The sequence below is a fragment of the Girardinichthys multiradiatus genome, chromosome 13 (assembly GCF_021462225.1).
Source record: "Girardinichthys multiradiatus isolate DD_20200921_A chromosome 13, DD_fGirMul_XY1, whole genome shotgun sequence".
NCBI lineage: Eukaryota > Metazoa > Chordata > Actinopteri > Cyprinodontiformes > Goodeidae > Girardinichthys > Girardinichthys multiradiatus.
The window spans coordinates 31891093-31908516 of NC_061806.1; the positions used below are offsets into that span (position 1 = coordinate 31891093).

General features: G+C 41.4%; 1 protein-coding gene across 2 annotated transcripts in view; it reads left to right on the top strand.

Annotated features, from left to right (window-relative positions):
* Nucleotides 1–15833, top strand: part of LOC124879021 (neuronal pentraxin-1-like) — a 35513-nt gene extending 19680 nt beyond the window's left edge. For both annotated transcript variants that reach the window (XM_047383279.1, XM_047383278.1), the window contains 5 exons: nucleotides 784–1970; nucleotides 4095–4749; nucleotides 6025–6275; nucleotides 13479–13658; nucleotides 13749–15833. In XM_047383279.1, coding sequence (XP_047239235.1) covers nucleotides 1212–1970; nucleotides 4095–4749; nucleotides 6025–6275; nucleotides 13479–13658; nucleotides 13749–13958 — 2055 coding nt within the window. In that variant the 5' untranslated portion in view covers nucleotides 784–1211 and the 3' untranslated portion in view covers nucleotides 13959–15833. The remainder of the gene's footprint in view (nucleotides 1–783; nucleotides 1971–4094; nucleotides 4750–6024; nucleotides 6276–13478; nucleotides 13659–13748) is intronic.
* Nucleotides 15834–17424: the final 1591 nt, after the last annotated feature.

A 17424-nucleotide genomic window follows, 5' to 3' on the forward strand; every position in this document is an offset into this window, starting at 1 on the left:
TTGCATCACGCTCTCTGGCCAACCCAACAGGGATCCTCATGCTGTTTTAGAGATTACACACTATTTATCCCACTTTTATTTTCTACAAGAATATAAAAATGCATTAGGGCTTACCCAAATTTTGCTGTGGTGTTAATATCTTAAATGTCTTTCCTTCTTAATTGGATATAAAACAGTCCTATCTCCACAAATGTGTAAGGATTTGATTGGTTTTAATGTTGGTCTTTGTGGCTTAAACAAAGATTTTTTTCTAATTTGCTCCAATGTATATTTAGGAAAACTGAGTTTTTTGCAAGCTAATTGACTAGTTAGGAACTAAAGTAAACATTTGACAGTCAAATTTTGATATTTGGAGTTCAAACTAGATATTAACAGTTTCCTATTATAAACATTAATATGAAAAGAAATATATTAAAAAACTATTTATTGACAACAACAGCTTTTTGTGAATTCAGTTGTCCTCAAATGAAGATGGCCCCAGGACTGAGGGACATATGTAATAACTGAAGACTGCTCAACTTAATTTCCTGTTTTCTTTCAATATATCTGTATGTCTTTTTTTTTTGGTTTTATTCACTCATTGGCCAGATGTCCTTCTTATATATAATTTCCCTAATTTGTGACAGATTTAATGATAGTTTGTTTTGTCATCATTGATGAAATGTAATACCACTAAAGTGTCAAATAATGTTTAACAGTTCTATCGGTTAATAATTTTGTTTCAATGTCTTTATTTGCCCAGACTTGTTTTTTTCTCACCTCTTTTTTCTGTCTGTGCAACAGGAAATGTTGCTCCAGGATCTGATGGATGTTTAGAAGTTGAAGTTAAATGGATTACACTTAGCCAACAAGCACAGGATATCCTTGGATCCAAGACTGATCACTTTCCTGGTACTGGTCCAGCAACTCACCCTCGAGTGGGTGGAAGAACCTTTCACGATACATCAGCCAAACTCTCACAGCCTGTTAACTTGCCATGAAGCCAAGGAAATTTGTCTGATTCAAAGAGGTTCGCTTTAAGGCAAAAAGATAAGTGACTTTTGTTCATTCCTGGAATACTTTCTTTTCTCTTGGAGTTTGTGTTACTTATGATATGCCCCGAAACACTTACATCCAACACAAATGACCTCCATTCATGGTGTTCCTCAAAATAAAGCTAATTCTTGGGAAAATTGTAATTTATCAAGGAACTATTTTCATTATAACAAAGCATGGCTGGAGACAACAGCCCACTGAGCCTCATGCCTTCACCTGTAAGGTATGAGCAAAGGTTTGGACCACCTCTAAGTTTAATCCTCCCTCTTTTTACATTACACTCTTTGATTTTTTATTACTTTCTGTCATGTGCTGCTGCTGTGGGCACCATAGAATATGACTATGGAATTAGTCCCAAATTTGTCTGTACTCCCATTCCCCCAGAAGCAGACCCTAGCTGTTATTCACCACCCTCTGTGCCCCATGGACCGAGCAGTAGCAGTCATGGGAATGACCACAGTGGTGGGAGCCATCGTGGCGCAATGTCAGATGAGGCAAAGGCCACAATTTTGCACCTTCGTGAGAGCCTTGTAAGGCAGAAGGAAACAATCCTGGATCAGCGGGAGACCATCAGAGAGCTGACTGCCAAACTTACCTTGTGTGAAGGTTTTGGCAGTCACCATAGCATTGGTCAACATCAAAACCACAAAAAACACCATGACACGCATCATGACACCCAGCATAGCAGCCATCTTGACAACCATAACAGCCACCATGATGAGCACCATGGACATCATGGCAGCCATCATGGGCCATCATCATTGCACCATGGGCCCACAGGACATCATGGCAGTGATCATCACTCCTCCCATGACAGCCACAGGTCGGACCTCCACCACAGGACAGGCTTGTCATATAGCAAGCAGAGCTCTTTTTCCCCAGAACAGACTGGAAAGACACTACAGACATTGAAAGAGAGACTGGAGAACTTGCAAGTGAGTGAAGTAAAATGAATTGCAGTTTTTTTCCATGTTGACACTGACCTTAAACTGTTACTGTAATGTCGTCAAAATTTTCCTGTCATAGTTTGAAGACTCGGAAACTGAAACTTTGCATTTCCAGGTACTTGTGTGCGGCTTGCTTTTCAAAGTGCTTAACATGTCTGTGTGTGTCTCAAGTGTGAGGAAATTAGAACAAGGGTCATGAAGGTTTTGATGAGACTGAGACTGAAATTTAGTGGTAGTGCAAGACATCGTCAACCCATTAATGACATTTGGTAACCTTTGGATCCACTTACAAAACAATTTGGAGGATCTTATTTGTCTGACAAAACAATAGAATAAAGAAGGATTGCTGCCTAGTTTCAGCGGTCACCCTGGACTTTCACAAATCCTTCACAGAGGTCTGTGGGTTGTGGCCATCATCACCCTGATGAAGGCCACAAGCTGAAATGCCTTGGTCTACTAATTAAGTTGCTCCCCAGTACTTCAAATGTTGCTGGAGTCTTCACCTCACCAGATTGCCTTGAGACGACATGTGTTGTGAATTGGGGCCATATAAATAAACTGAATTGAATAGATTTTTTACTTCTCCTGGAATGTTTGACGGACACCTTTGGAGTCGATGAAGTTGTGCCAGAAACCTTTGGATCACTGCAAATCGCATTAGTCTGTTTATTGATCAGATGAGTCTGGGGAGAGAGTACCAAGTGTAAATACCGGAAGTAGATGCTGTGTTTCGAGCTAGTATAAAACACAGATAATATGATCATATCACCAGGGTGTTTCTGGTTACTATGTCGGGCAACATTATCCCAGAAGTATACCAAAAAGATTTTGAGAAGATGTCTTGGAAGTTGCACAGGGCCTCATGATTTACAGAGAAGATTATTAGTTTGTTTACTCTAAACACAAAGGTGTGAAAAACAACCCGAGTCTCCTTGGGATGTCTCATGCTATTGGCATTCCTATCAAAATAGTGGAAAAATAAATTATTAAAACTGTAAAAACATCATCAACCTGTGATCACCTGGCACCCTTTCAGTGGTGTGTTGTGGTTTTGTGAAACCTGGAATAGCCCACTGCCAATGGTGAACCAGAACAAGACAAATCCGGTTCCACAACTGCACAGATGGAACCAAATCACAAAGATAAATTAGGTATTTTTTAAAACAATTTTGCGGTTATGGCAAATTGTTGAAGGATTTCTTTATGTGTTTGCCTTCTACAAAAATCTGACACTTGGATATTATTATGTAGCATTTTTATTCCAAGTGTAGTTAAAGTGAATGGGATATAAATGCTGTTGAATTGATTATGAATGCTACCTATTTTCTTTAGAAAACTGGCAAAAAAAATACACAAAACTAGGAAGCTTTAATGATTCTAAACCTGAATTTGCTTTTCCTCCTAATTTAGAAAATAGGCACAAAGACAAAAATAATATTCTATTTTTCTGCCACCTCATGCAAAAGTAGCTGCATGTTTATCCAATCTTCTGAAATTGATGGGCAGAAATGTTCATGAATTTAGAGAAAACTGCATTGCGAGTCTTTTCTATTTTTACTTCATCTTAGTCAGTCATGAAACCCCTCTATATAATTGTGCTGGTGCACTAGACTGGGAAGCCTAATTTAGTGTGCAGGTGGTCTCAGACTGCACTTGGAGAATGTACTGTTAGAAATCTCATTCGATCTCCCCAGAAGGTGCTGGTTCAAACATAGTTGGTGCCAGGATTTAACCTGTCTCACTCCCTCCTCTATCAAGATGTCTACACCTGGTCATACACCGAAGGGCGCTAGCCAGCCTCACCTTCAATTAGCTTCATCCGTCTTGATAAGGCTGCTAATTGTGGCGTGTGTTGGCAGGAAACAAAGTCGGATTTGCTGGTGAGGAAGATGAGAACAAGCAAGGGGGGAGAGGGAATAGAAGCAACAAAAGGGAGGGGTTGAAACTTCTTGCAATTTGAAAATGTTTTGCAACACTTTGCAACTCCATTACAAAATTAAATGCAGTAAGGATGAAAATTATATTTAAAACTCAATTTGATTGCTCAGATTAAGACTGCACTTTAATTTGGAGGCTGCTAGAGCTTTTTATGATATACATTTTTATCTCCAGGCAAGAAACTCCTCCAGTTCCTACTCAAGCTCCCTGAGAGAACTCCTCCAGCGAAAGATCAATGCTCTTGAAGAACAGTTACACAACTACAGAGATCACCATGACCACCATGCTGATCACCATGATGACTCGCATGATGATGACCACAGCAGCAGCAGCCACTATGACAACCACCATTCTAATCATCATGGTGGCCATAGCGACGATCTTCCTGGTAACCACCATGGCACTGCTCATCATGAAGACCATCACAGCAGCCACCATGGTAGCCATAGATACAACCATCACAGCAACCATCATAATCGCCATTATGACCCCCACTACAACTGGCATCATGGTCTTCACTCTGGTCATCATGAAGACCATCACAACAGCCACCACAATGACCATCACAATGACCACCATGATGACCATCATGGAACACGTTATTATGATAATCACCATAATAATTTCCATGAACCTGGACATCATGATGACCACCATGATGACCACCATGGCAACCACCATGGGACTGAGAACCATGAACTTCATCATCCAGGGGAGAATCCTCCAAGGCGCCTTCCTTACACTAGTAGCAAGGAAACAAGTCTACAGGGGTCTGGACACAGCAAGCTGGAAACAGTTCTCAGCCAACTACATCACAGCAATGACCATGGTAAGCAAACATGCACATACATGTTAAATTTTTGTACTAACCAATGCATATCATTCAACTGCAATTGGTAGTTAAGTATTTTGAGAATTTATTCAGATATATTTTAACAAAAAATACTCAAATGTCATGGAGTTTACCTTTGAATCCATACTTCACACTCAAGCAGAACTGCTGATAAAACCAGAAATAACTATAAGGGACGTGTTGCTGATAGACTTTATTTAGTGGAGTCTGTGGAACTGTGGGAAAAAAAGTATGACACAGTTGAAATGATCAGAATCCTCTCTAACTTCTAACATGTCTCCCTTCCTAAACTGCTATATTTTTTGAGTTAACATTCACCAATCCTTGTACATGTACTCAGAAGTTTCTTCAGTCCTCTGTAGGGTTATCAAAAAATTACATTTCAATGTAATCAGTGCTCAAAATATTATTCTTTAAAGAAAATAATAAGCATCAAAATCGATTGAAAATATTTCTTATATGAACCCAATAGACAGCCAGCAAAGTTTATATTCTGCTTGGAATTATTTTGTTTTAAACAGGGTATATAATCTGTAATATTTTGTGACAGTCAAATGAGGATCTGAGCCATGGAAAAGGGTCTACTGTAAAGTTTTCAGAAAATATACAATTAAATTAAACAATATATGACATTTGACTATTTTATGTCTATTTACTTCTATTATCTATGAAAACACTTCACCACAAATAAAAATGAGCTAATATGCAAATGTATAAATACAAGTGAAAAATTTACTTGTTTATGGGTACAACATGTTGGATGAGATGACATGAAAATAGACACAATGGGGTACAAATTGGCAAACGCTGAGCTAGATCCAGTGAGTGTTTATAATTAAGCCTATTTTTGAGTTTGCAACAAATTGATAAATGAGAGAAAAATAAAACTCTATTACAGGATTGCAAAATAAAAGTACTTTGTAGTTATTGAAACGTCAGACTAGATCAACTCTTAATTTTTTTATTAATTTAATAAATGATTACACTTCCTAACAGTAAGGATTATCTTTTATGTTCCTAAATTTAGGAACCTTGTTCTTAATATGGAACATACTTGAACCTTTATAGTTAGCAACTGACAGCAACAGTGAAAACTGAACTAAAGATACTGGCTTAAATAGGAGACAGTTCCACAATAAATCTCCAGCTTGCTAAAGGCCAAAGGGCTCTTTTTCTCAATAAAAGTGTAGAGCTGGGATTGATCTTTAGCTTCTTTGGAATAAATCCAGCCTTTTCTCTCAAACTTACCAGGAAACCACAAGAAGCTTAAGAGTCCAAGTGCTTTCCTGCTCGAATTTCCCATGAGGACCAACTACATGTATGCCAGAATGAAGCGGTCAGTGGTCAACGAGATCTTCGCCCTGACCATCTGTCTGTGGCTGAAGCCAGGGGAAGGTCCCGGCCTTGGAACACCCATTTCCTATGCTGTTCCTGGACAAGCAAATGAGCTGGTGCTAATGGAATGGGGCAGCAACCCCATGGAGCTGCTTATTAACGACAAGGTGAAAGAAATGTAATATGGTCACAAATACTGAAACATTGACCATCAGATTTGGCAGAAACTGATACACCCAAACTTTGTGGTTTAAGTACAGAGCAACATTTATTCATAATTTTACTAAAATACTAGTAGTGTAAAACAAAATACGTTTATAATGTGCCTAGTTATAAAGATATTACCATCTGAAGAGACAGCTTCTTAAAGACCATTTTTCCTGTACAACAAGCTTACCTGAATTTGCAAGTTACTAACATGATTTAAGCAACAGCATTTTATCATTTAAAGCAACAATAGTAATCAACTATATGTACTATAAAGTACTTAAATTGATGGTAGGTTTTATTTGGAAATATTGTTGCATCAATTCATGGTAATAAAGGTCGTGAGACATAAATGGTTAGTGCACTTAATAAATGAATTAGTATTGTATACCACTTACGTTCCATTGATGATCTAGTCTCCATTTTCCCTGACAGCCAAACATTTTTTGTCCCGGTTTCTTCAGGTTTGCTTCAATATGCAAAAACCTGTAATGTGAAACATTTGCTTTGAAAAGATAGATCGACTCAACGCATACAGTTACAGTATCTTGCACATGCTGACATCTTGCCATTTTCATCCAGTAATGTAATTTTAAAGCTTGACAAATACTTAAATATTTGCAACAAAACCAGATTTGTTAGATCAACTAAATAATTTGCAGGTACTTTAGGGCTGTTCTGCAACCAGTGATATTTAAAAGAAGGCCACACAAAAGCTACCACATGCTAGGGGTGCTTCTGACACTTAATCACAGTCAGATGGCAATTATTTAAAAAAGCCTTGACTGGGACCTCAAACTAATACCTGGTATTCTTTCAAAACATTCCTACAAATTGTAGCATTACAATTTGAATTTCTTGCCTGAACAAAGTGCAGTACTTTTTCCTTATTTTATTTAGCAGACTCAGCAGCTCAAATATATTATCCTACATGTTTACATGTTTTGCAGTATGTCTTTGGTTCTTAGTAATATGATTACAGATCTGTTTTGCAGCAGCATACCCATCTATGCAGGTTTCATTATATATTATATTAGTGCATATACTTTAATTTACTTAGCAAGCTTTTTTCTTTAATGTTGGCTGACAGCACAAACTATACAGATCCAAATGCATTATTGTCATTGCTATCTAAACCACCCAGTCTAAACCTTAACACCAGCTAAAGATTTAAATTAACTATTTAGTCAGTCATTTTCTACCGCTTATTCCATAGTGGGTCGCGGGGGAGCTGGTGCCTATCTCCAGCAGTCTATGGGCAAGAGGCAGGGTACACCCTGGACAAGTCGCCAGTCCATCGCAGGGCAACACACAAACAACCATGCACACACTCATTCATACACCTAAGGGCAATTTAGAGTTACCAATTAACCTAACAGGCATGTCTTTGGACTGTGGGAGGAAGCCGGAGTACCTGGTGAGAACCCACGCATGCACGGGGAGAACATGCAAACTCCATGCAGAAAGACCCCCGGTCGGGAATCAAACCCAGGACCTTCTTGCTGCAAGGCAACAGTGCTACCAACTGCGCCACCGTGCAGCCCCACTATTTATCTACCTATATTTTTGCTGTTCCTCATAGAATGCTTCATTGTTGATCTAAACATAAACATCAACTTGCTTATGTCCAGTATTCTTGAAGTTGTATTTAAATAAAATATACAAAGATTTGATTTATCTAGGAGGAGAGGGTTGGAAGTATATTTGTGTACTATTTTTTTTTTTTACAAATAAAGGTTGTGGATCTCTAGGTTTAATTGACAGTAACCTACATACAAATTGATGACCCATCAAGACTCAATTATTCTACTAATCCCCTAAACTTTTTTCTCTGAAAAGCAAATACCTTTTTCCCCTTTGAAAGGAAAGCAGATGGTTGGCTATGTCCCTTCCTTGCCCCAGAAGTGGATGAAGTGATCTCAACAGACAAATGAGCAAAGCAATTAATCCTGTTATAGTATTGTACTGACTGACCTAATTGTCTGTAGGGGAGACCAAGAAGATAAAACTATCATGTTTGTTGTCTGTGAGTCACATGCAGAGCCATGATCTAAATAATCAATGACCCACTTAAAACTATTTATTCAGTTGGCAGGGTTTCAAAGAACTTTGTTGAGTTGAGATAATTTTTTTAATGTTTACATGAAGTAGCTACAGGGGTTGGACAATGAAACAAAAACACCTGGTTTTAGACCACAATAATTTATTAGTATGGTGTAGGGCCTCCTTTTGCGGCGAATACAGTGTCAATTCGTCTTGGGAATGATATATACAAGTCCTGCACAATTGTCAGAGGGATTTTGTTTTTTTTTACCGTGTCCTGTCCGGCAGAGTATCGCTCAGAATTGTTCTCTGAGTGCCAAGAAATTGCCCAACAGATTTACTTTCACAGGCGGAGCATCACAGCAAATGCGTTAAAGCTCTGCTTGATATTTATAAAAGAAACTTTATTATAAACTTCTTTGGGAATATTTCAATTGTTACAGACACGGAGACTGAAATGAAAAGGAAAACAGAAGCTTGAAAGAAAGAGAGACAGGGCAAAAGGGAAAAAGGGGAGAAAAGAGGGAAAGAGTGGAGGAGAGAAAGAAGGATGAAGAGAATAAAAGATTACACCCTGCTTGCTTAAACACCTGCAGGTGTTTTTTTTGTTGTTTTTTTTTAACAAAATAGCACACGGTATTTATGAATGTAAAATGTACTTAGTGAGAGGTGCAGCCCGATATAAAACATCTGTGTATCTGTCAACACCTGAAGCTTAACACCTGTGAGTATGAGTGTGGACGCGCTTTGTATACAAGGTTTCTCCACAAAAATATGCAATAGGGAGTTTCAGGACCCACCGACCTGCCCCGTGGTCCCCGGGCAGACACTGAGGAGATCCGAGCCACAGACATCCAAAGGCCCCCCAAAGCACAGGAACCCCAGGACAACCACCGCCAGGACTACCGCAACACCCCCAGAGAAGAGCAGTGGAGAGTCCCAAGGGAGCCACCCAGCAGCGACAATGCAGAAGCCCCAGGGAGTCGCAACGACGAACGCACAGGCCCGCCGGCAGCTGTCCATGCCCGAGCAGATCCAGCCATGGACCCAGAGACCCAAGACCTCGGGACACACCACCCCCCAAGCAGAGGCCCGACAGAGCCCAGGGGGCCAGGCCCCGGCAAGCAGCCACCGGGAGTGAGCCAGCACACACCAAAGCACCCAGCCCCGGACACCGAGAACCCCAAGTACACCAGCGGGCAGAGACTCCAACCACCGGCAGGTAGTGTGGCGGGGAGGAAATAGGCCCCCCATAAAAAAAAAACAGGCACTCAGTCACAATCACCCACTCCCACCCTCATGCATACACATAAAATCACTCGCACCCAACGTAAAGACAAACAACAATGGACGTCATGCACTCATTCACACTCCCCATGCATACTCTATACTCAATGGGATGTGGCTAAGTCCCCCCTACCGGAGCCCGGCACCCCCCCCCCCCCCCCCCCCGGGATTACACAAGCAATCCCGAGAGAGAGAGCCGAAACGCCAGCCCCAGCACCAGACAATCCCCAAGAGCCGACCCCCAAACCCCCCTCAGACCCGACTAGAGGGCCCACTCCCTCTCCCGGCCTCCGAAATGGGAAATGGCGAACAGGGGTGTGAAAAGACCCCAAGCCTGCCTCTGCCAGCTCAAATGTGGTGTTGATGCATGTTGTTGTAGCGTGCATTTAAAAAGAGAGAACGATGGGGAAGAGGGTCTGCCACCCCCACCCCCACTCTGACCCTCAATGTGTACATGCAATTAAACCCTTAGAGGTGAGCACAGGCACCAGAGGTTAGGCTACTAGGATATCCTCCCTATTGATGCCATTGAGTGAGCCCACCCCCAAGGCCCTACATGTGAATGTCATGAAAATGTTATAAGTGAGAGTGTCTAAGTTGTACAATAAAATTGGGGCACAGGCTGCCATGGGACCCCAGAGAAGGAAAACCCCTGTGGCACTTCAATGGCGCACCCGCACCTGAAGGCCCTCCATGAGTGGTAATGTGATGGAGCTGGCGGAGGGAGGTGTCCAGGGATGGGGAGGGAAGGACTGGGGGGCAAAACGCTCTCCCAGGGAGCCAGCTCCCCAGCTGACCCAAATAAGCACCCCCGTTTGCCAAGTCCCAACAAAGAAGGGAGGCATAGGCACATCTACCAGGCAAAAGACCAGGGACAGGTAACAGGCCCCGAGAACCAACTGAAAACCGGGACCAACGTCCCCATCCCCCCCACCACCCCCCCAATGTACCAGTATAGGTACATGCCTATACTGCCAGGCAGTCAAGCAGACCCCACGATGAACCACCCCCGCCCACTACCATGCCCAAGGGAAAGACACCAGCCCAGCAAGCCGAAGGGTGCCACAGAAAGGCCCCAGCACATGCAGCAAGGAGGCCACACCCCCATCCAGAGACGCACACCCACCTACATCCAGGTCAGCCAAGCAAAAACAATAGAGCCGAGCCAGACCGCAGACCCCCCAAGCCAGCAAAACAGGAACACCACACATCTGTCTGTATTTGTAGGGGCACAACGAAGACCACTAACCCCAAACACACACAACCCACCAGGGACCATCCAGCAAATGAGCAAACCCCACCCCAGTACGAGGCCGAGAAGCCTAATGCAAGCGCAGAGCCCAGCGACGCCCACCCTGCCGTACCCACGCTCGGAGGTCAGAGCCGCCACGCACAGGACCACCGCCCCAACACCACAGCACGCCATACAGGGGAGGACGGAATGCAGCAAAGAGCACCCGAACCAAAAGCTGCACACAAAACTCACACTGTGCAAATGCACACCCACCAGCCCCCCACAAACAAAGCCCCCTGCGAAAGTGCACCCCCACAAAAAGAAGAGCCACAGCATCCAGGTCCTAGAACATGCCTGACACCCATACACCTGCCAGAAGCAGCCCCGCAAGAAGACCCACCCCGAGGCCCACAAAAGGCAAGAGAGCCCACAGAGCCAAAACCAAAACCCATTCGGAAGCCGAGACCAGTCCACCCCGAGACCAACCCCGGCCAGCCCGCTCACTCGAACCATGCAGACCCCTCCGAAACCCCTCCCCCAGATAGAAAAGGGTCAGAGGGATTTTAAGCCATTTTTCTTGCAGGATAGTGGCCAAGTCACTACGTGATACTGGTGGAGGAAAATGCTTCTTGACTCGCTTCTCCAAAACACCCCAAAGTGGCTCAATAATATTTAGATCTGGTGACTGTGCAGGCCATGGGAGATGTTCAACTTCCCTTTCATGTTCATCAAACCAATCTTTCACCAGTCTTGCTGTGTGTATTGGTGTATAGTCATCCTGATACACGGCACCGCCTTCAGGATACAATGTTTCAACCATTGGATGCACATGGTCCTCAAGAATGGTTCGGTAGTCCTTGGCAGTGACGTGCCCATCTAGCACAAGTATTGGGCCAAGGGAATGCCATGATATGGCAGCCCAAACCATCACTGATCCACCCCCATGCTTCACTCTGGGCATGCAACAGTCTGGGTGGTATGCTTCTTGGGGCTTCTCCACACCGTAACTCTCCCGGATGTGGGGAAAACAGTAAAGGTGGACTCATCAGAGAACGATACATGTTTCACATTGTCCACAGCCCAAGATTTGCACTCCTTGCAACCTTGAAACCGACGTTTGGCATTGGCATGAGTGACCAAAGGTTTGGCTATAGCAGCCCGGCCGTGTATATTGACCCTGTGGAGCTCCTGACGGACAGTTCTGGTGGAAACAGGAGAGTTGAGGTGCACATTTAATTCTGCCGTGATTTGGGCAGCCGTGGTTTTATGTTTTTGGATACATTCCGGGTTAGCACCCGAACATCCCTTTCAGACAGCTTCCTCTTGCGTCCACAGTTAATCCTGTTGGATGTGCTTCGTCCTTCTTGGTGGTATGCTGACATTACCCTGGATACCGTGGCTCTTGATACATCACAAAGACTTGCTGTCTTGGTCACAGATGCGCCAGTAAGACGTGCACCAACAATTTGTCCTCTTTTGAACTCTGGTATGTCACCCATAATGTTGTGTGCATTTCAATATTTTGAGCAAAACTGTGCTCTTACCCTGCTAATTGAACCTTCACACTCTGCTCTTACTGGTGCAACGCGCAATCAAGACTGGCTACCAGGCTGGTCCAATTTAGCCATGAAACCTCCCACACTAAAATGACAGGTGTTTCAGTTTCATTGTCCAACCCCTGTATATCATACCTTGGAAAGAATAAAAGTTTTATATGGGAGATAATGCTTAAATTAAAAATTTGGAACAGATTTTATTTAGGACCATGAGAAGAATATTTCTGTAAACCAAACACAAGGACCCAAGAATTAATCCTTGTACCTGGAATATGTAAATAATTATCTGTTCTTTACACATGTGTATAAGTTTTACATAAAACTTAGACAAAGTTTTTAATTTCTTATTGTTTAGAATATTAACTGTTTTTGCCATTGTGCTCTTTATACCAAAACCCTGGAAGGATAACAAGCTGCCATTAGTTGTAGATTTACTAGGATGCCTAACAGGTACTGTTATGTCTTGCTAACTAGGCTGATAAAACAATGTTACTATAAGAAGAGCAATGGGTGGTGATACCATAGTTTTAACATTGTGACTGTCTGTGTTTTTCATAACAGATATATTTGCAAACACTAGAAACACCTTTTTATATGCAAGTGTGATACCTGTTTTAATCCAGCCATGCACAGCAACATGTGGGGAAGGGGCAGCCCTTTGCTAAGCTTTGTTTCATCTTGCTAGAGCTCTCAGTATTATGATATCATGGTATTTATGCAAAAATGTAAAGCAAAATTGTAAAAATTACCTAATTGCTTTTAGTCAAAACATAAATGCAGTGATGTTCCGATTTCTGCTAAAAGGGATCGGTGGTGCTCTGTGGTTCTCCATGTCTTTCATAACAGATAACATTCCAAATAACTACATTTCAGTTTTTGTAGGTAAGAGCAAAGTTAAAAAGCCTTATTTCAGCCTGCTGACTACAGCATTAGGTTGGGGAGGGGCATTGTTGTAAAATCTTCAATTTCAGTCTAAATATTTCTTTTATTTTTTTATTTTTTTTGCTATTGTTCTACCCTTCTCTACTCTTCTGGGTGTTTAGGCGGTGACATTACCAATAACCTTGACAGATGGAAAGTGGCATCATGTGTGTGTGACGTGGTCAACACGTGATGGAGTTTGGGAGGCTTATCAGGATGGAGTGAAGAAAGGTTCTGGGCAGAACCTGTCAGCCTGGCATCCCATAACACCAGGAGGGATTTTTATCTTGGGTCAGGAGCAGGTGAGTCATTCATAATGACTGCTATTGAACTGTCAGTCTGGAGATTCTGTTTGGTCTTATTGGTACATGTGCCTTCTCTCCACACCACAGGACACAATGGGAGGTCGCTATGACATCACTCAATCTTTCTTGGGAGAGTTGTCAGATCTCCAGTTCTGGTCCAGAGTTTTGACAGCCAATGAGATTCACACCCAAGCTACTTGTGGAGGCCACCTTGTTGGTGACATCATGTCATGGTCTGAAGAGCAAGTGGAACTTCACGGAGGGCTGACTGAGCTTCCTTTCGAGCCTTGCCACTAAAGAGGAACACTGAACTCCCACAGGCAAAGCAGAAGGATTATATGATTAAATGCATGTGTCAAAAATGGATGGAGAGTGGAAAAAAATATAATCTTTCTGCCTTCTCCTCCTACGCCCTCACTTCCATGTTCTCAGCAGGACAGTTTTGAAAGCTCCCAAGAGCGCAGAGCTTTGGATTTACTGCCTGTATGGTCACGACTGCGGCTGCTCTGATGGATTCAACACACATAATTGGATTTCCTTTCAGCAGAACAGCTACTGAGGTTGCTGGATGCTATTGACGAGCTCACTGCAATCAACACAAACAATGAAGAGGGTGGAAAAGAGAGTAAAATGACAGGAAAAGCCTCATCAGCTCCTCAGCAGGATTATTATTGTGCTAGGATATGTTTTTTTGAAGGTCAACCCAAGCATGACTTAATAATGTTACATTATAATAGTATTTCATATTGAAAATAATGCAGGCTTTTTCTAGAAATAAATGTTTGTGATTTTAAAAAAAAATAAAGTGTTGTAACAAATTATGCTTATTGTCGACAATGAACTGAACATGTTTCTAAGTTGACCGTTGCTGAAGGATTGTTACGTAACATTGAGATGGTTCAATGTCAAGTGTGACATGCTTCAGCTTCAAGCCACCTAAGAGCAACGTAAACCGGCCCACAACGTGTCAGCACTGTGAAGCAAGTGTCTCCTGATCAACTAGTGGCTTATGTTAGGATTTACCAGACCTTATCCTGCCTATTTCCAACCAGCTCAAACCCCACAGCAAAGGCAGACACACCAACACCTACGCAGTTGCATATGCTCAGTGGAGTTAAAGAAGTGAAAGAGTATCACTCCATGGTAGCACTCTACACCATTTCGTGTTAAAAGTATACATTTTTGATTTTTTCCTTTTTGTACATGTAAATAATAGCAGATGGTATATTTCAAATGATTATACTTTATAATGGTATTTATGTTGTAATAAAGTAAAAACAAATTAACATAGCACTTTCTTAACCTCTACTTACCTCTTTTCTTTGTTTTTGAAACATATCTTTGGTAATAAACTGTTGTAATCAGTCAAAGTTCAGCTCCAAGTCAGGCTTTTTTGCACTGACCTATACTTGATCATGGTAAAAATGTTATTGACTACAGCATTTTAAATCTTTAGCTGTAAATATCTGCAAAATTTTTCTATGTAATGCCAAAGTATTAAGCACTTTGAAATCATGTTTTGTTTTTATCTGTGATTGTTAGTGGGCCAAATGTGTTACACTTCTTTCAAACCTTTCCTCTGTTTTTGTCACTTAGACTATATGCATACACTACAGAGAAATGTTGTTTGCAAGCTCTTATCTTGATATGTAGAACAATAGTAGCATTGTCATCATTAATACAAGACTTGCTTCTTTTCGCCTTTGCTGTATATTCCAGCATGTTGATAGCATATGTTTGCTTTATTCCCGTGTTTTTCTGTAAATGTAAATTTATCAAGTTATAGTGTGTTCAAAACAGTCCCTCCCTCAAGTATGAGCCAAAAATACATACAGATTTATAAAACTTGAATGAGGAAGATTAAATGCTGGAAATGTTGGTAAATATACACCAGTTTTGAATAAAACTGGTGTATATTTACATTTTTATAATAGATATATGTTAAAATAACATATATCTTGTAACATCCTTTAATAGACACAGATGTAGATTGTAACCAGCCTGAGGCAGTGGATGAGTCACAGTTTTGTAAGCCGCACAAATTGTCAGACGTTATCCAATGTTTGAGTGTTTAAGTAATCAGTTCAGATTGCTGAAATTAAGTTCTGTGAAGTTATCTGTAACAGTTTGCTTGCTAAAAATGTAAATAAACGTTTGGAGTGGTGGAAGGTAGTCAGACACCCACTTTCTGTTTTAGCTGGCAGATTAAAACACTAATCTATTAAAGCAAACAACAAAAAAATGGTCATATCAGTAGGATATAGCACTATGTTAGTGGACAGCCTACACTAACAAACCGTTGGTATTGTCTGCCAGATCCACTGCAACTTGTCAGTCTACCCTAGCACTGTCAAGAATAGAGTAAACTTTAGAATTTTGTGTCAGAATGGAATTTGTGCAGCATCATCAAAGATGGTATGTTCCTGTGTCTTCCAGGTCTCATACCTGTTTTGTTTTTTTGTTTGTTATTTTATTTTGTAATGTGTCCTATCCGGCAGTCCAGCAGTCCTTGGCACTGAGTGCCAAGAAGAAGCCCAACAGATTTACTTTCACATGTGGAGCATTACAGCTTATGCTAGAATGCTCCACTTGATATATATGAAAGAAACTGTATTAGAAGCTGCTTTGGGATTATTTCAAATGCTATGGACACGGAGACAGAAACGAAAAAGAAGCAAGCAAGAGAGAGAGGTGGGGCAAAAAGGAAAATGTGAGAGAAGGAGAAAAGAATAGAGAAAAAAAAGAAAAAAGAAGATAATACACGATAACACCCTAGAAGACTGCTTCTAGACCTGGAGAAACCCATATATAACACTGGCCCAGGCCCCCTGGCACTCTAAGGTGGTCCCACCTTAGAGTGTTTTGCTGCTGTGATATCCTAAGTTTCTGTTGAAGGCTAGGAGGCAAGGATATGTACTTTCTTGTTACCTTCGTAGGTACACCTGTTTAATTACTTGTATAGACAAATACCAGATTAGCAAATCAGATGTCAGAAAATAAATACATTTAGCCATCAAGACATAGTGAAGGCAAATTTAACTCAAGTTAAAACTGAACATTGAAATGAATAAGACTTTGAACTTGGTGCCAGACAGGCTGGTCTTAGTATTTCAGAGGCTGTCGTTCAGCTTATTGTTTTATTAACAACCATCCCTCTGATTTACAGGGAATGGTTTAAAAAATTAGAAAATATCCACTGAGTAGCAACTCTGTGGAGAATATCACAGGAGAATGGGCAGAGTGGTTTGACATAAAAGGACGACAACATCTCAGATCTTGAAGAAGATGGACAGCATCATTAGAAGACTCCAAAAGTCTGTGGAAAGCATATGATTTTCAACCCTGGAGAGGTCACCAGCCCATGACAGGGCTACTACACACAGACACATAGGTTTACTGTGAAGCAACAGTGCTAACAACTACACTACTGTGCAAGCTGCTTGGATGTAGCAACCCAGTACTACTACTACCAGTATGAGCATATCAGCCCAGAATAACATGACTTTGCTAAAACATACATAGGCAACGTGTTGAGGCATTTAAACAATGATACAATATCATGAAAGCTAAGGCAACACTAAGGCAACAAGGGTTGTTGTGATGACACATGAAGACAAAATCATTTTATAGGAGCACTGTGTAATGTCCTGGTCAGTTCTAGAGAGTAAAACCAAATATTTTATTTAAATCTTTGAAAATTAGACATCTTCATTTTCATAAACACTTCTTAAATTAAAGAAACTGTCACTTGCAGTTCAATTCA